The following is a 19924-nucleotide window of genomic DNA, read 5'->3' as shown; positions in this document are numbered from 1 at the left end:
AAAGGGAGGAAGAGGAAGCACGAAGCAGAAAGGAAGGAGAGAAAGTGCGAGGAAGAAGGGAAGGATGAAGAGAGTGTGAGGCAGAAAGGAGCGGGTGAGAGAGAAAGTGTGTGAGCCATAAGGAAAGGGAGGAAGAGGAAGCACAAAGCAGGAAAGGAGAGAAAGTGTGAGGAAGAAGGGAAGGAGGAAGAGAGCGTGAGGCAGAAAGGAGCGGGTGAGAGAGAAAGTGTGTGAGCCATAAGGAAAGGGAGGAAGAGGAAGCACAAAGCAGGAAAGGAGAGAAAGTGTGAGGAAGAAGGGAAGGAGGAAGAGAGCATGAGGCAGAAAGGAGGGGCGAGAGACAGAGCCGGCCCTAGGTATTTTTCAAGTGTAGGCGAACAGAATTTTGGCGCCTCCCCCCCCCCCAAAAAAAACCTAAAAATCACTGAAAAATAAAAGCGTTGGATAAGTGAAAATGTTGGATAATAAGGAGGAATTAAGGGAAAGCCTATTAAACATCAAATTAGATTAAGATTTTACAAATTAAGCACCAAAACATCATGTTTTACAACAAATCAACAGAAAAAGCAGTCTCGACTGCGCCCCCGTATGTTTTGCGCCCCAAGCAACTGCTTAATTTCCCTCATTGTTGGACCGGCACATAGGCCATAAGAGCACATGAGCCATAAGGAAAGGGAGGAAGAGGCAGAAAGGAGGGAGAGAAAGTAGAAAGTGTGAGAAAGAAGGGAGCGAGCAAGAGAGGGAGGAAGAGAAAGTGCGAGAAAGAAAGGAGCAGGTAATAGAGAGAGCATGTGAGCCATATGGAGAGGGAGGAAGAGGGGAACGCAAGGCCCAAGGGAAGGGAGGAAGAGAGAGAAAATGGGATGAGAGCGAAGGAATGCTTGGCAGTGGCTTCAGCACTTGCTCACTCGTGGGTCTCCTTCCCGTTTCCCTTCCCTTCTGCTCTGCTGCCTTCCTTTCCTGTGGGAAGAAGGGGCTGGAAGAACAACCCCAAAGGACCCGTGGTCCTGAGTTTGCCCATGCCTGATGTAGACTCAGATATCTCTTTGTGTTCTCATTTGTGTGTTGCGACACACAGTTTGGAAAGTTCTTCTATAATATAGGCCAGGGGTCCCCAAACTTTTTAAACGGGGGGCCAGTTCATGGTCCCTCAGACTGTTGGAGGGCCGGACTATAGTTTTAAAAAAACAAAACAAACCTATGAACAAATTCTTGTGCACACTACACAAATCTTATTTTGAAGTAAAAAAAGGGAACAAATACAGCCTCAATGTAAATAATAATAATAATAATAATAATAATAATGATAACCATCATCATCAAAATAATAAAGAGGGTTGGAAGAGACCTCTTGGGCCATTTAGTCCAATTCCCTTTTACCTTTGTGCACCAAAAGCACTAGCAAAGCACCCCTTAATTATTAATTATTAATTAAATAATTAAAATATCATTATAAACAAGCAAAGCTTTGGAAGGTGCATCCCGGGTGAGGGAGGCGGTGGGAAAGGCATGTGTGGCGTAGTTTGGGGACCGCTGATATTTATTATTTCAATTTATTTATTTCAATTTTTTATACCCTGCCCTTCTCACCCGAGGGGACTCAGGGCGGCTTACAAGTGGCAATTGATGCCGTTACACTGTTATACAATGAAATAAAACGTTAAAACAGTCATAAAATACAATGTACAAAGTTTAAAACAATGCAAAGTGCTTATGGGCCGGGCTGTGGCGCAGCTGGCTAGTAACCAGCTGCAATAAATCACTACTGACCAAGAGGTCATGAGTTCGAAGCCCGGGTCTGGTTAAGCCCCCGACCATTAAATAGCCCGGCTTGCTGTTGACCTATGCAGCCCCGAAAGACAGTTGCATCTGTCAAGTAGGGAAATTTAGGTACACTTTATGCGGGAGGCTAATTTAACTAATTTACAACACCATAAAAAACTGCCAGCAAAACACGTGGAAAGGAATGAGGAAGTACAGCCACTAGTAGACGGTGAAACAACAGCTCCCCCTGTGGCCAGAATCGTGAAGCTGGAAAAATGTTAAATGCCTCTGTGTCTGTCTATACTGTATGTTGTTTGTCTGTTGGCATTGAATGTTTGCCATATACGTGTTCATTGTAATCCGCCCTGAGTCCCCTTCGGGGTGAGAAAGAAGGGCGGAATATAAATACTGCAAATAAATATAAATACTGTAAATAAATTATGCCATTCATCCACCAGACCTTATACAAGAGCCGTAATTCAGACCACGTCAAAGCCAACACATGCTTATTCTTCAAATGCCTGCGTACATAGCCAGGTCTTCAGTTTCTTTCTGAACCCCAGAAGGGATGGGGCCTGCCGAATGTCACTGGGGAGGGAGTTCCACAGCCGGGGAGCCACCACCGAGAAGGCCCTGTCTCTCGTCCCCACCAGCCGTGATATAGGCCTTATTTTAATTGTGTTAAGGTGCCTTATTTCAGCACCAATCCACGTCTTACCAGTAGGGCTTCTTCTCTCTCCCCTCCCCAGTCCCAGTTTATCCAGTTCTCAAAGACTTTGTATAACTTGTTCCACGGCGACCCAGAGGAGGAGCTGCTCTACCGCGCCATTGCCACCGTGACCAGCCTTTTGCTGCGGATGGAGGAGGTCGGCCGCAAACTCCAGGCTCCCACTTCGCCGGGCAAAAGCGCAACTCCTCCCGTGGAAGATGGCCACAGACCCCAGGAGGCGCACCATCCCACGCAGACTGATAGCGCATCAGCGCCCCAGAGCTCAAGCAACGGCAGCGGCGAGTGGTCCTTTGCTTTCGAGCAAATTCTGGCCTCCCTGATGAACGAGCCGGCTTTGGTGAAGTTTTTCGAGAAGCCCGTCGACGTCAAAGCCAAGCTGGAGGACGCGAAAGCATCCCAGTTAAAAGCCAGAGCCTGGGTATAGCACCGGTGGTCTTTCTCTCGCCGTTCTCTGCTCAGGGCCAAGCAGAGGCGAAGTGTACATTGACTTCCTCCTGGGAGGTTGGTCTTGAGGATTTAGCTCAAAGCCCCCCGTCCGACGGGTCATTTTATGTTTTTGGCAGAGTCGAGTAAAGTCTGGCTTTGTTGCACAGTTGCACTTGCGCTTTGCGTTTCAGTACACTTGGAGACTTCAGGCACGCAATTGGCGCATGGCGACTTGGACCGGAATAGTAAGAGGATATAGTTGCAGAATATTCCAGGTGGTTGCGTTGCCAAGCTGCGGTTCTGTGTTTCTCACATTGAATGTACTGCCTGCCACATTCCCTGCCTCAAACGTGGTGTCGAGGTCCACGCACCCAAGTATAAGCCTGGGTCGATTCCCCAAAGAATCACTTCTTTCACTTTGAATGTCGGTCTGAGTCATGCTTTGGGTAGCCAGTTGAGTGAGGTTATTATTATGAATAAGATATGTGGCTATTACCCTTAAAAGTTACAGATTCCAGTTTGGAACTGTAGCTACTTTCCTATTGGCATGATGTCTAACCAGAGCTTGAGGAAGTTACTTTTCTGTACTACGACCCCTGGAGACCCCCGACCTCTGGGAGTAAGTTTCCTAGGCTCTGACCCCGTAACAGCCTCGTCTTGACCAACAAAGTCCTAGGTTGCTGCTTAGGGTTTGGGTTGTGTTTTCTGAGAAATCATTTTTGCGTGGCTGCATTTATTTATTTTATCCTTCTGCCTTAATTTGGTGCAGTTCATGGAAGCTCAGTGACACGGAAGCTTTCCTTCCTAAATCTATGCAGGTGAAGCGTGGGCATAGTATAGTGGTGTGGTTCCTCTCCATGTAGAAGTCATCTAGGAATGGACCGCAGCATTCAACATTACTTTTAGTTCCTGCATATAGACCTCACTGGACCAGACTGGGCAGAGCTGCTCTTGGTGTTTTGTTTTGTTGTCACAACATTTTGCTTACATCTAGTTTCCATTGGTGCTCATACTTATACACACTTCATTTTCATAGCAACTGCACAACCAAAACTTATGCCACCTTGATAGCTGCAACTATATTTTGGTTGCTTAAGTCAACTATGAGCTAGGCTATTTTAATGGTCGGGTGCTCAATCCAACCTGGGCTGGTTCGAACTCATGACCTCTTAGTCAGCAGTGATTTATTGCAGCTGGCTACTAACCAGCTGTGCCACAGCTGGTTAGCATCCAGCTTTATATCCCATCTTTCTTCCAACAAACTCAAGGTGGCATGCATACCTTGTAACAACAACCCTAGAAAGTAGGCCAGGCAGAGAAGATGGGACGGGGATTTCACAAATGCCATGCTAACACACAATGAATAGACCTAATTTACTTTGTTCGTGAGGACTGGGATCTTCTTCTATTTGCACAGAAAGAGTCATGGATCAGCGAGGAGCAGGAGCATTATGCAAGGAGCATTACGCTTCTATACTAGTGGTTCCCAAACCTTTTTTTGACCAGGGACCACTTGATCAGGGACTACTTTGACCGGGGACAACTCTCCAACATTAGTAGCAAAAGGGTTACAAAGCAGTTTTTGGTCAACTTTACGTTTACATATATATATATATATATATACACACACACACACACACACACACACACACACATACACACACACACACACTAGCTGTGCCCGGCCACGCATTGCTGTGGCTTATGGGAATCATTTGTTGGCCAGATGGAATAGCAGTGAATAGCCTTGCAGCCTCAAAGCCTGCCTGTTTTCTTCTTACGGGAATTCATGTTTGGTGAGCTGGAATACAATGGAATAGGCTTTCTGCTTGGAAGGCTGGGTACTTGCGTTCTAGGGGAATGGTTTTCTGGGCTACTAGAATTGCAATGAATAGCCTCGCTGCTTCAAAGACTGGCTGCTTGCTAGCTAGGGGAATCTTTGGTTGGTCAGCCTCAATAGTACAGAGTGGTATCACTGCTTCAAAGCCTGTGTTGGTCTGGTTGAATTGCAATGAATAGCCTTGCTGCTTCAAAGTCTGGCTGCTTGCTACCTAAGGGAATCTTTGGTTGATCAGCTTCAATAGTACAGAGTGGTATCGCTGCTTCAAAGCCTGGCTGCCTTTTACCAAGGTTAATCCTTTGTTGGTCTGGTTGAATTGCACTGAATAGCCTTGCAGCTTCAGTGCCTGGCTGTGTTATACCTGGGGGAATCCTTGTTTGACGAGCTGGAGTAACACCTTCAATCAAAGAGCCACTTTGAAGCCTGGCTACTTCCTTTGTAGGGGAGCGTGAATTGCACTGAATAATCTTGTGGCTCAAAAGCCTGGCTGCTTTCTACTTTGTGGAATCCTTGGTTGCCCAGGTTGAATAGCAATTAATAGTCTTGGTGCGGCAAGTATGAATACTGCAATTAGTCCCCTTTATTAGCATTTAATGGCCTTGCAGCTTCAAAGCCTGGATACTTCTTGCCTGGGGGAATCCTTTGTTGGGAGGTGTTAGCTGGCCCTGATTGTTTCCTGTCTGGAATTTCCCTGTTTTCAGAGTGTTGTTCTTTATTTACCGTCCAGAATTTAGAGATTATATTGTTCTGTATTATTATACCACAGTAAATATTATATATTATATTTCTAATCTTATATCATCTGCTTAGAATTGGATTATATGTATAAAATCCACACTGAACTGGGTTCGATGGCAGTGTGGACTCAAGATAATCCAGTTCAAAGCAGATACTGTGGATTATGTGCCTTGGCATTCTGGGTTATATAGCTTTGTGAGAGGGACCCGAGTCTACACTGCCATATAATTCAGTTCAAATCTGATAATCTGTATTTTATAGGCAGTGTGGATGAGGCCTAAGTGCTAGGATATGAAGTGGGCCTACCGTTCTGAGCCATTTCTAAAAAGAGAAAACGGCTCTTTCTTGTCCTCTAATTTGGGCTTTATTTTTCTAGAGGTTTTTTTTGTTTGTTTGAAAGACAGACTGGAGGACTATGTCTTTTTTAAAATTAATTTTTATTAGGGGTTTTAAGAGTGATACATAAAAAAAGAGTGATACATGAGATAAAACATAAAGGGAAAAAAAGTTGGGGTAAAAGTGCAAGGATATTGTTTGAAGGATAACTATGTCTTTTGTGGCCAAATTTGGTGTGATTTGGTCCAGTGGTTTTGCTGTTTACCCCATAATAAAACAGCACATTACATTTTTATATATAGATAGATGTATACACACACACACATGAATGAGTGCTTTCAGTGAAATTGTGCTTATATTAGTACTCCAATGTCTCTGTCCCCTTCTACACTGCTATATAAAATCCAGAATATCTGCTTTGAACTATATGGCAGTGTAGACTCACATAATCCAGTTCATCTGGATTGTATATGGAAGTATAGATGGGGCCTTTGCTGGTAAAGCTTGCCGATTCTAGATCAAATGAAAATGTTTTATCTGGATTGCAAAACAACTTCCCTGATTCCACAGTATGAAGCCATGACAGCTAAAGTGGTGTCAAACTGTATTGATTCTACAGGAACAGCAGGGGTGAAAATATTATTCGGTCCTCGTGTGATAACCCACTGTTAGAACCAGAGAAAATGTTCACTACATAGTGCTAAATCTGGAACACATTGAACTTTTGACTAGTAATGTTACATATTGAGACAACTTAGGCTTTGTTTGGTTTACAGGTTGCTTTTGATGTCCGCTTTTTAAGTCAAAGTTTAAAATAAATAAATACTTTTTTTCAAAACAAAAATAAAAAAGTTGCAGGAAACTTTTCAATATATAAATAAAACAGAAGGATACAAAAACCCATTGCTTTCTGTCTTTCTTACTGTAAGCTTTCATATGTTTTATTATGATGTGTATTTTGAATTACTGGTACATATGTAATTCACTCAAGTGTTTTAATTGCTTAGGGCAGCGGTCCTCAAATTTTTAAAGCAACGGGCCGGTCCACAATCCTTCAGACTGTTGAGGGGCCAAATTATCATTTGAAAAAAAAAATGAAAAAATTTCTATGCACACTAGAATCATAGAATCATAGAATAGTAGAGTTGGAAGAGACCTCAAGGGCCATCTAGTCCAACCCCCCGCTAAGAAGCAGGAAATCGCATTCAAAGCACCCCCGACAGATGGCCATCCAGCCTCTGCTTAAAAGCCTCCAAAGAAGGAGCCTCCACCACGGCCCGGGGGAGAGAGTTCCACTGCCGAACAGCCCTCACAGTGAGGAAGTTCTTCCTGATGTTCAGGTGGAATCTCCTTTCCTGTAGTTTGAAGCCATTGTTCCGTGTCCTAGTCTGCAGGGCAGCAGAAAATAAGCTTGCTCCCTCCTCCCTATGACTTCCCCTCACATATTTGTACATGGCTATCATGTCTCCTCTCAGCCTTCTCTTCTGCAGGCTAAACATGCCCAGCTCTTTAAGCCTCTCCTCATAGGGCTTGTTCTCCAGACCCTTAATCATTTTAGTTGCCCTCCTCTGGACGCTTTCCAGCTTGTCAGCATCTCCCTTCATCTGCGGTGCCCAAAACTGGACACAGTATTCCAGGTGTGGTCTGACCAAGGCAGAATAGAGGGGGAGCATGACTTCCCTGGATCTAGACGTTATTCCCCTATTGATGCAGGCCAAAATCCCATTGGCTTTTTTAGCTGCCGCATCACATTGTAGGCTCATGTTTAACTTGTTGTCCACGAGGACTCCAAGATCTTTTTCGCACACACTGCTGTCAAGCCAGGCGTCCCCCATTCTGTATCTTTGATTTCCATTTTTTCTGCCGAAGTGAAGTATCTTGCATTTGTCCCTGTTGAACTTCATTTTGTTAGTTTCGGCCCATCTCTCTAGTCTGTAAAGATCGTTTTGAATTCTGCTCCTGTCTTCTGGAGTGTTAGCTATCCCTCCGAGTTTGGTGTCATCTGCAAACTTGATGATCGTGCCTTCTAACCCTTCGTCTAAGTCGTTAATAAAGATGTTGAACAGAACCGGGCCCAGGACGGAGCCCTGCGGCACTCCACTTGTCACTTCTTTCCATGATGAAGACGACGCATTGGTGAGCACCCTTTGGGTTCGTTCGCTTAGCCAATTACAGATCCACCTAACCGTAGTTTTGTCTAGCCCACATTTTACTAGTTTGTTTGCCAGAAGGTCGTGGGGGACTTTGTCGAAGGCCTTACTGAAATCTAGATATGCTACATCCACGGCATTCCCTGTATCGACCCAACTCGTAACTCTATCGAAAAAAGAGATCAGATTAGTCTGGCATGACTTGTTTTTGGTAAATCCGTGTTGACTATTAGCAATGACCGCATTTGTTTCTAAGTGTTTGCAGACCACTTCCTTAATGATCTTTTCCAGAATCTTGCCTGGTATTGATGTGAGGCTGACCGGACGGTAATTGTTTGGGTCGTTCTTTTTTCCCTTCTTGAAGATAGGGACCACATTCGCCCTCCTCCAATCTGCTGGGACTTCTCCTGTTCTCCAAGAACTCTCGAAGATGATTGCCAGTGGTTCTGAAATAACTTCCGCTAGTTCCTTCAATACTCTTGGATGTAGCTGATCTGGCCCTGGGGACTTGAGACTGCACGTCTTATTTGTAGTGCAAAAAACAACAACAATGAAAGAACAATACAATATTTGAATATAAGAACAATTTTAACCAACATAAATCTATCAGGATTTCAATGGAAAGTGTGGACCTGCTTCTGCCCAATGAGATAGTCAAGTTAATTAGGATTGTTGTTATTGTTGTTGTTGTTGGGTGCCTTCAAGTCATGTCAGACTTGGGGCAAGCCTGAGTCTAAAATTATTCATTTATTTATTTACTACATTTGTATCCCACCCTTCTCACCCCAAAGGGGACTCAGAGCAGCTGTATGTACAAACAATATATTATATTATTAGCATAGCACAATATTAGCATTATATATTACTATATATTGAACTATACCACTGTACTGTAATATTATATGTAATATATAACATATAATTTAATATTATTATATGGTATTATTATTAGTATTATATTGTGTAACATTATAATATTTTTATCAATATTATATGTATATATAAAATACTAGCTGTGCCCAGCCATGTGTTGCTGTGGTGAAGTCTGGTGGTATGGGAAATAAAGTATTGAGGAATTGGTGGTAGTTAAGGTAAAGGGTAAAGGTTTTCCCCTGACATTAAGTCCATTATAAATGGGTTATGTAGCTCTGTGGAAGGGCCTTGAGTCTACACTGCCATATAATCCAGTTAAAATCAGATAATCTGTATCTTATAGGCAGTGTGGAAGAGGCCTAAGTGAGGCCTAACTCTGCCTGTCCCCTGGGCTGAGTGGGTTGCTATGAGACCAAGTGGGCAGAGCTTAGCCTTCTAACGCAGCAATTGGATAAAAACAATTCTTCCTCTCCATCTAATTAGGACTTTATTTTTCTTTTCTTTCTGTTGTATGAACGTAGAGGCATGGATGAGGGGTTGTGCTGCCAAGTTTAGTGTTTCTGGGATGTGTAGTTTTGTTGTTTTGTCCTAGGCCGAAATTTCATTACCCTTTTAATATATAGATTATTAAAACTGATATAAAAATATTATATTATAAAACGGAGGGTGGGGGCCAGGTAAATGACTTTGGAGGGCCGCATCCGGCCCGCGGGCTGTAGTTTGGGGACCCCCTTCTTTACTGTATTATTTAAGTATAATCCAAGCAAACTCCAAGCAAAATATACATTTTTTTAGTTATACAGTAGAATCTCACTTATCCAACATTCGCTTATCCAACGTTCTGGATTATCCAACACATTTTTGTAGTCAATGATTTCAATATATCATGATATTTTGGTGCTAAATTCATAAATACAGTAATTACTACATAGTATTACTGTGTATTGAACTACTTTTTCTGTCAAATTTGTTGTATAACATGATGTTTTGGTGCTTAATTTGTAAAATCATAACCTAACTTGATGTTTAATAGGCTTTTCCTTAATCCCTCCTTATTATCCAACATATTCACTTATCCAACATTCTGCCAGCCCGTTTAGCTTGGATAAGTGAGACTCTACTGCAGGGGTCCTCAGAGGGCCGGTTCACAGTTCCTCAGACAGTTAGGGGGCCGGACTATGATGAAGTAGTCCAAAATTAGGATTGTTGTGTGCCTTCAAATCATTTCACTCTTACGTCAACCCGAAGTCTAAAGTTTAGGACAGAGGCCAGGTCAGTGACCTTGTAGGGCCTTAGATTGGGGACCCCTGATCTAGACAATCTCATAAGACCATAGGTAAGCAAAGAGACCTCCAAAGACCATCTAGATGGTCTCATAAGACAAGAGGTAAGGAAAGGGACCCTCAAAGGCCATCCAGATGATCTCATAAGGCCATCAGAAGACCATAGATAAGGAAAGGGACCCCCAAAGGCCATCTAGACAATCTAATAAGATCATATGTAAGGAAAGGGGCCCCCAAAGGCCATCTAGACGGTCTCATAGGACCATAGATAAAGTGAGCTCCAAAATCCATCTAGATGGTCTCGTAAGGCCATAACTAAGCAATGAGACCTTCAAAGACCATCTAGACTATCTCATAAGGCCATAAGTAAAGAAAGAGACCTCCAAAGACCAGGTAGACTTCGGTCAACCCTAAGTCTAAAGTTTAGGACAGGGGCCGGGTAAATGACCTTGGAGGGCCGTATCCGGCCCATGGGCCATAGTTTGGGGACCCCTGCTCTACTGTATTATTTAAGTATAATCCAAGCAAACTCCAAGCAAAATGTACTTTTTTTAGTTATATATTTTGCAATTTCGAGCTGGTCTTTATTCCTCCCATTGCCTTTAAGATGTTGGGTAAAGAATTAGGTTTGTATGTAATTCAGTTTTCCTCCCACCTTTGCCAAAGAAGAGCAAAGCTCAGCAAAGTAGCGTCGCGCCTTGGCATTAATTTCCAGCCGGCCAAGGAGACTGAAGGCGAAACCCGGCGGGTGCAGGAAGGAACTACACCTCCCAGGCTGCTCTGGGGGCTTTTGTGGGTGGAGAGAGGCAGGCTGGGGCCCGCCCTCGGGAAAGAAAGAAAGAAGCAGAAGCAGAGGAGGAGGAGGAGGAGGAGGAGAAGAACTGTTGCCTGCGGTGGGCAGAAACAGCCTCTCTTTCTCTCTCTTCCACGTGCGCCTTTGGAGACGCGTTGCGCTTCGGTTTGGAGAGGGCAAAACAAGCCTAAAAAGGTGGCCTTGGGTTCTGATTCGGCCTGGAGAGAAAGAGCTATCTCTGGCCGCCTTCGGGGCTGCTTCCTGGGCGGCTGAGTCAGTCCTGAGCTTCTAAAATCAAGGGCTCTTTCCTCCTCTTCTCCTTCTTTGTCGTCTCCTTGGTCTGTTGCATCTGTTGGCGCGCCATGCCGCCTCCTGGGTCCCTCTTCCTCGCCTTCTTCCTCCTCTTCCTCTTCTTCCTTCGGGAGGCTTAAGCCCACGACCCCCTTGCCTCGACCCCCGAGGGACCGGATCCCACCCCAAAATGCGGCTCAGGAAAGCGCGACCGTGACGCCTGCCCACCCGGAGTCTTGTTTGGTTTTCCTCGCCTTCCTCTCCGAGACGCTGCGGCACTTCAGCGATGCTTCGCCGGCAAATCAACCGCTTGGTGAGTAAGTGAGTGAGTGAGGCCCTTCTTTGCCCCCTCCCCTTGCTTTCAAGTCCCGTTGGAACGCACTGCGGCTTGGGATCTCTCCTCCGCTCCAGTTCGGGTCCTTTCTTTGGGTTTGACCAGCCACGGAAGGCGCATTTTCTCACCCAACTCGAACCACCAAACCGTCCTCCCCAATGTCTTGTCGAAGGCTTTCATGGCCGGGATCACACGGTTGTTGTATGTTTTCCGGGCTGTCTGGCCATGCTCCAGAAGCATTCTCTCCTGACGTTTCGCCCACATCTATGGCAGGCATCCTCAGAGGTTGTGAGGTGTGTTGTTGAAGGCTTTCATGGCCAGGATCACAGGGTTGTTGTATGTTTTCCGGGCAGTCTGGCCATGTTCCAGAAGCATTGTCTCCTGACGTTTCTCCCACGTCTATGGCAGGCATCCTCAGAGGTTGTGAGGCATGGAGAAAACTAAGCAAAGAGGTTAATAAATGATAAAGACGACCCGGACTGATTTACGGCTACAGCACGAGGATTTTGGATTTTGGATTTTTAACCATATCTATCTATCTATCTATCTATATATATAAAAGAGTAATGAAATTTCGGCCTAGGACAAAACAACAAAACTACACATCCCAGAAACGCTAAACTTGGCAGCACAACCACTCATCCATGCCTCTACGTTCATACAACAAAAAGAAAAGAAAAATAAAGCCCTAATTAGAGGGAGAGGAATAATTGTTTTTATCCAATTTCTGCCAGTTAGAAGGCTAAACTCCACCCACTTGGTCTCCTAGCAATCTACTCAGCCCAACAGATGGCCACCCAGCCTCTTAATAATAATAATAATAATAATAATAATAATAATAATAATAATTAATACAATCCTAAGGTTAGCAGATACCCCTAAGGATCATCCAGTTCAACTTCCTTATATCATGCAGGAGGACACAATCCAACCACTCCTCACAGATGGCCATCCGATATCTGCACAATAATAATACACATCGAATCATTGCATCAGACAGTTAGGAGACACCCCTAAAGGCCATCCAGTCCAACCCAATTCTGCCATGCAGGACACAATCCAAGCACTCTCAACAGATGGCCAGCCAGCCTCTCAATACTACTACTAATACTACTACTAATAATAACAACAACAACATCATCATACCATCCTAAGGTTTGGAGTGACCCCTAAGGATCATCCAGTTCAACTTCCTTATATCACGCAGGAGGACACAATCCAACCACTCCTGACAGATGGCCATACACCCTCAACAAGTTCTCACCAACACCACCAGACAACGCCACAGCAATGCGTTGCTGGGCACAGCTAGTGTTTTATATTTTTATATTGTTTGAATTGGATTTTCATTGCTGTTTTAATTACGTGTAGGCATCGAATGGTTGCCAATTTTGTACGCCGCCCTGAGTCCCTTCGGGTGAGAAGGGCGGGATATAAACGTTGGAAATAAATAAATAATAAATAAATAATATATACAGTAGAGTCTCACTTATCCAACATAAACGGGCCGGCAGAACGTTGGATAAGCGAATATGTTGGATAATAAGGAGAGATTAAGAAAAAGCCTATTAAACATCAAATTAGGTTATGATTTTACAAATTAAGCACCAAAACATCATGTTGGACAACAAATTTGGCAGAAAAAGCAGTTCAATAGGCAGGAATGCTATGTAGTAATTACTATATTTATGAATTTAGCATCAAAATATCACAATATATTGAAAACATTGACTATAAAAATGCATTGGATAATTCAGAACGTTGGATAAGCGAGTGTTGGATAAGTGAGACTCTACTGTACATCAAAATGACATTTCCAACATCAAAGGCAATTGTTGACTGGGGCTGTATTGCTCCTTGATATTCCCAGGCCCTCCAGATGATTCCTTTTGCACCTCTAAGGAAGTGATGGTTTGTTTATTTGTTTGTTTATTTCACAACCTCTGAGGATGCCTGCCATAGATGTGGGCGAAACGTCAGGAGATAATACTTCTGGAACATGACCAGACACTAAAGACACTAAAGCTATCTCCAGTTGATTTCTAAAGCTAAAGCTATTTTCCTGATCAATCTATTGCTATTTATTAATCAAGTTAGATCAGGTGTCCCTTGTTCCCTTCACCCCAGAAGCATTCTCTCCTGGCGTTTCGCCCACATCTATAGCAGGCATCCTCAGAGGTTGTGAGATCTGTTGGAAACTAGGCAAGTGGGGTTTATGTATCTCTGGAAAGTCCAGGGTGGAAGAAAGAAAGAACTCTTGTCTGTGTGGATGTTGCAATTGGCCACCTTGATTAGCATGGAATAGCCCTGCAGCTTGAAGGTTTGGCTGCTTCCTGCCTGGGGGAATCCTTGTTTGGCGAGCTTGAACTGCACTGAATAGTCTTGCAGTTTAAAATCCTGGCCGCTTTCTAGCTTGTGGAATCCTTGGTTGCCCAGGTTGAATAGCAATGAATAGTCTTGGTGCGGCAAGTATGAATGCAATTAGTCCCCTTGATTAGCATTTAATGGCCTTGCAGCTTCAAAGCCTGGATACTTCCTGCCTGTAATGAGATCCTTAATTCCCTCTTGTAGCATCTGCTGAATTTTATCTTACATTTTGTATATTATGTTCAGACTCTCATGTTTTGATGTTGACGTTTTATCCTGGTTTGTATGTTTATACTATTTTACCTGTTTTAATTATGCTGTGTTTTATTGTATGTTGAAACTGGGCCTTTCCCCACGAGAGCCGCCCCGGGTCCCCTCTGGGGAGATGGGAGCGGGATATAAAAATAAAGTTATTATTATTATTATTATTTTATTATGACACAGCAAACAAAATAGATATGCTGGATTTCGTATCACAAAATCACAAGTCGAACACTTCCCAAGTGTCTAGGATTATTATTATTATTATTATTATTATTATTATTATTATTATTATTATTATTATTATTTTATTATGACACAGCAAACAAAATAGATATGCTGGATTTCGTATCACAAAATCACAAGTCGAACACTTCCCAAGTGTCTAGGATTATTATTATTATTATTATTATTATTTTATTATGACACAGCAAACAAAATAGATATGCTGGATTTCGTATCACAAAATCACAAGTCGAACACTTCCCAAGAGTCTAGGACTGTGTGATGTATTTTCGGATGATGCGCACAGATCCCAGCAGGGTGGCCTTTTGCAGTTGGCAGATCGTAATTTTGTCAATGTCTATTGTTTCCAAATGCCGGCTGAGATCTTTTGGCACGGCACCCAGTGTGCCCATCACCACCGGGACCACCTGCACTGGTTTCTGCCAGAGTCTTTGCAGTTCAATCTTGAGGTCCTGATATTATTATTATTATTATTATTATTATTATTTATGGAGGAATCCTTTGTTGGGAGGTGTTAGCTGGCGCTGATTGTTTCCTGTCAGTATTTCCCCTGTTTTCAGAGTGTTGATCTTTATTTACTGTCCTGATTTTAGAGTTTTTTTTAAATACTGATAGACAGATTTGTGTTCATTTCCATGGTTTGCTCCTTTCTGTTGACATTGTCCGCATGCTCGTGGATTTCAGTGGCATCTCTGATGGTTGTGAGAGTGGTCCAGCATTTCTGTGTTCTCAAATAACATACTGTGTCCGGGTTGGTTCATCCAGTGCTCGGCTATGGCTGACTTCTCTGGTTGGATTAGTCTGCAGTGCCCTTCATGTTCCTTGATTCATGTTTTGACAATGCTGCGTTTGATGATCTTGTCCACATCTGCATGGTATACGGTAGACTGCTGCAGAGGTGAGAGGATCCCTCTTGTCCTTTGCTGAATTTGTTGGATTTTCTTGGTGGGTCTGTAGATAGTTTGTAGGCCAGGGGTCCTCAAACTTTTGAAGCAGAGGGCCGGTCCACAATCCTTCAGACTGTTGTGGGGCCGAATTATCATTTGAAAAAAAAAAATACAAATTCCTATGCATACTGCACATGTCTTATTTGTAGTGAAACAACAACAACAACGAAAGAACAATACAATATTTAAAAATGAAAACAATTTTAACCAACATAAACCTATCAGGATTTCAATGGAAAGTGTGGGCCGGCTACTGGCCAATGAGATAGTCAAGTTTATTAGGATTGTTGTTGTTGTTGTGTGACTTCAAGTCATTTCAGACTTTGGCCGAGCCCAAGTCTAAAATTATTTATTTACTGCATTTATTTCCTACATTTATATCCCACCCTTCTCACCCTGAAGGGGACAGAGCAACTATATGTACATACAATATATTATATTATTAGCATAGCACAATATTAGCATTATATAATTCTATATTGAACTATACCACTATACTATTATATGTTATGTAATATATAACATACTAGTATTATATAATATATACTAGCTGTGCCCGGCCACGTGTTGCTATGGCGTTGTCTGGTGGTGTTGGTGAGAAATTGTTGAGGTAGTGGTGGTATTGAATGTCTGTTGTATGGTTGTCTTTATGTTTAGCATGCATTTGGTTGTTTGTGTACTGTGAAAGTGGTGAGGGTAGAGGACACTGTTTATGTTGGATTAGTGAGACTCTACTGTATATTTGTAATCTTATATTATCTGCCTAGAACTGCCCCTTCTACACAGCTGTATAAAATGCACACTGAAGTGAATTATCTGGCAGTGTGGACTCAAGATAATCCAGTTCAAAGCAGATTCTAAATGGGTAATATAGCTGTGTAGAAGGGCCTTGAGTCTACACTGCCATATAATCCAGTTAAAATCAGATAATCTGTATCTTATAGGCAATGTGGAAGAGTCTTGAAGCCTAACTGTGCCTGTCCCCTGGACTGAGTAGGTTGCTAGGAGACCAAGTGGGTGGAGCTTAGCCCTCTAACTGGCAGCAATTGGATAAAAACAATTATTCATTTCCCTCTAATTAGGACTTTATTTTTCTTTTCTTTTTTTTTGTATCAACCTAGAGCCATGGATGATGGGTTGTGTTGTCAAATTTCGAGGTTAGGGGGCCTGTAGTTTTGTTGTTTTGTCCGCTGCCCTGATGCCATCACTCTTTTATATATATAGATAATAATGAATATTATTATATGGTATTATTATTAGTATTATATTGTATAACATAATATTATTATCAATATTATATGTATATACAATATATTATATTATTAAAACTAATACAAAAATATTATATTATAAAACTGAGGGCGGGGGCCAGGTAAATGACCTTGGAGGGCCGCATCCGGCCCCCGGGCCTTAGTTTGGGGACCCCTGGTTTGTAGGCTGTGCTTCTTCCTCAGCTTTGCAATGCTGATGAAGAATTTTTCTCTTTCTTCTTTCTCTCTTCTCCTTTTCTCTGTCTTATACGTAGGCAGAGGCGGTTCAACCACCAGGCCAACTAGGCAGTTGCCTGTGGCGCTGTCAGGACCCAGGCTACAGAACACCAATAACCATGCGCAGAGGCCAGAATCTATCTAATATCTTTATTAAAGGAAAATATAAAGTCAATAAAAACAAGTGAAGAATATAGTTCAGAAGTAGACCTTTCAGGAAAGGTCAAATATAGTCCAGGAAAACAATGTCCAATATGTGATATTAGAGTCCAAAGTTATAATCCAATAACCGAAACACACACTTTGCCAAGCAAAGTGTGGGGAAATGACGGTCCTTTAGTCCAATGGAGCTTGACAACAAGGCTGGAAGCAAACTAGATTCTTGGCAAACAAGGCTTGATACGTGGCAACAAGAGGCAAGAAGCAAGAACGAGGTCCGTGGCAAGATCCGGGGACAAGGCAGGCTTGGAACTAGAACAAGGTCCGTGGATCAGGGAACTGGAGTAGCGTAGTCCACACACGATCTCACTCCCGAAGCTGACGAATTGACTCCGCAAGGATTTCCTTGCGGGTAAACACCTATATAGGATTTTGTTTTCCCGCCAAGGAACACTTTCCCTGGGGAACAAGAAACGAAACCCATACTGTGTCCAGATGCATGACTCCTTAAGATTTCCCAAGGGAAACAGGCTTAATCAGCTAATTGTCTGGCAGCAATCCTGGCGCTTCTGCGATTCACCTCCCTAGCGCCTCTATCTCGAGAAAATGGGGGAGATTTCTGCTCAAGGCTTGTTTGGCTGACTTCTTGTGGGCAAACATCTTGCAGGTGCAAGGGCTCCAATTCTGGCTGAAACGGTGGGAAACCCAAGTTTTCCTCTTCATCTGCCACAATAGTACCAGGAACGGGACTACATGGCCCATGAGTCATCACAATGTATTGAATTGCTTTTTCTGTTGATTTGTTGTAAAGCATGATGTTTTGGTGCTTAATTTGTAAAATCTTAATGTAATTTGATGTGTAATAGGCTTTTCCTTAATCCCTCCTTATTATCCAACATTTTCGCTTATCCAAAGCTTTTATTTTTCAGTGATTGGTTTGCGGGGGGGAGCAAAAGTCTGTTTGCCTACACTTGAAAAATACCTAGGGCCGGCTCTGTACGTAGGTTTGTCACTTCCTCTCTTCCATCCTTTCTTCCTTCCTTCCTTTCATTCTTTCCTCTCTCTCTCCCAACACCAACATGGCGTACGTTGTTGGCCTGCTTGGGATTCCCCCTGCGTTTTCCTTTTGTTCTTCTCCGCCAAGAGCGGACACACAAATACAGGCAACAGGATGCTCTGCAGCCGGCTGTGAATGCCAAGAGGGCTCCGCAGTTTTCTTTACCTGTGTTGTTCCTGGGGAAAAGGATAGAAAAGAGCAGCCAAAATAGTCCCTCAAGGAGTGCCTGTCTTCACGGGAGGTGAAGACGAGTGGAAAGAAGATGAAGTGGGTCACCCCACTAAAGAATAGGGAACCCCAAGAATGTGGCAGCTAAGGATATATTTTCTTACCAAGAGAAAGCAGAATAGGCCCTGAAATGGATTCAGCATTTTGCCTGAATGAAGTAAAGGCACCTCTTTATAGATCAAGAGCTAACTGTGTTTTTAATTGATTGCAGTAGAGCAGGGGTCCCCAAACTAAGGCCCGGGGGCCGGATGCGGCCCTCCAAGGTCATTTACCTGGCCCCCGCCCTCAGTTTTATAATATATTTTTAAATCATTTTTAAGAATATATTCTATATACAAATAATATTGATAATAATCTTATAATGTTATACAATATAATATTATTAATAATACCATATAATATTAATTATATGTTATATATTACATATAATATTACAGTAGTGGTATAGTTCAATATAGTAATATATAATGCTAATATTGTGCTATGCTAATAATATATTGTATGTACATCCAGCTGCTCTGAGTCCCCTTCTGGGTGAGAAGGGCGGGATATAAATGTAATAAATAAATTTCCTCTCCTCTGAATAAATAAATAATTTTAGACTTAGGCTCGCCCAAAGTCTGAAATGACTTGAAGTCACACAACAACAACAATCCTAATTCACTTGACTATCTCATTGGCCAGAAGCAGGCCCACACTTCCCATTGAAATCCTGATAGGTTTATGCTGGTTACAGTTGTTTTCATTTTTAAGTATTGTATTGTTCTTTCATTGTTGTTGTTGTTTTGCACTACAAATAAGACACCTGCAGTATGCATAGGAATTTGTTCGTTTTTCCCCCCAAATGATAATAATAATAATTATTATAATAATAAAACTTTATTTATACCCCACCACCATCTCCCCAATGGGGACTCGGGGCGGCTTAGATGGGGCTATGCCCAAAACAATACAATATAACAGAATATAAAAGAACAACACATCATAACACATAATTCGGCCCCTCATCAGTCTGAAGGATTGCGGACCGGCCCTCTGCTTTAAAAGTTTGAGGACCCCTGCAGTAGAGTCTCATTTATCCAACATAAACGGGCCAGCAAAATGTTGGATAAGCAGTTCAAAGCAGATAATATAAGATTCTAAATAGCTTATATAGCTGTGTGGAAGGGCCTTGAGTCTACATTGCCATATAATCCAGTTAAAATATATACGGCAAGCCCCAACCCTTTTGAGTTTTAGAAAAGCCTTAAAAACATGGCTTTGTGCCCAGGCTTTTAATGAATAAATGATTAAGACGACCCAGATTGTTATATGGATAAAGTTGGAGGATATTGGACGAACAGATTTTAAACACGTTTTATATTTTATATTTTATACTGTATTTAATTGGTTGTATTTTTTATATGTTGTTGTTTTTAATGATGTATCGGCATCGAATTGTTGCCAGTTGTACGCCGCCCTGAGTCCCTCCGGGTGAGAAGGGCGGGATAGAAATATTTGAAATAAAAATAAATAATCTGTGGAAGAGGCCTAAGTGAGGCCTAACTGTGCCTGTCCCCTGGGCTGAGTAGGTTGCTAGGAGACCAAGTGGGTGGAGCTTAGCCTTCAAACTGG

At 42.6% G+C, this 19924-nt stretch overlaps 2 protein-coding genes across 2 annotated transcripts in view; both read left to right on the top strand.

Annotated features, from left to right (window-relative positions):
- Positions 1 to 6735, top strand: part of tbc1d8b (TBC1 domain family member 8B) — a 40846-nt gene extending 34111 nt beyond the window's left edge. Inside the window, exon 21 of the mRNA XM_062963790.1 lies at positions 2514 to 6735. Coding sequence (XP_062819860.1) covers positions 2514 to 2918 — 405 coding nt within the window. The 3' untranslated portion in view covers positions 2919 to 6735. The remainder of the gene's footprint in view (positions 1 to 2513) is intronic.
- A 4240-nt stretch (positions 6736 to 10975) lies between these two features.
- atp11c (ATPase phospholipid transporting 11C) overlaps positions 10976 to 19924 on the top strand; it is a 133204-nt gene continuing 124255 nt past the window's right edge. Inside the window, exon 1 of the mRNA XM_062963781.1 lies at positions 10976 to 11537. Coding sequence (XP_062819851.1) covers positions 11511 to 11537 — 27 coding nt within the window. The 5' untranslated portion in view covers positions 10976 to 11510. The remainder of the gene's footprint in view (positions 11538 to 19924) is intronic.

Source organism: Anolis carolinensis, unplaced genomic scaffold (genome assembly GCF_035594765.1).
Source record: "Anolis carolinensis isolate JA03-04 unplaced genomic scaffold, rAnoCar3.1.pri scaffold_12, whole genome shotgun sequence".
Classification (NCBI taxonomy): domain Eukaryota; kingdom Metazoa; phylum Chordata; class Lepidosauria; order Squamata; family Dactyloidae; genus Anolis; species Anolis carolinensis.
This window is presented reverse-complemented; position numbering and strand designations above follow the sequence as displayed.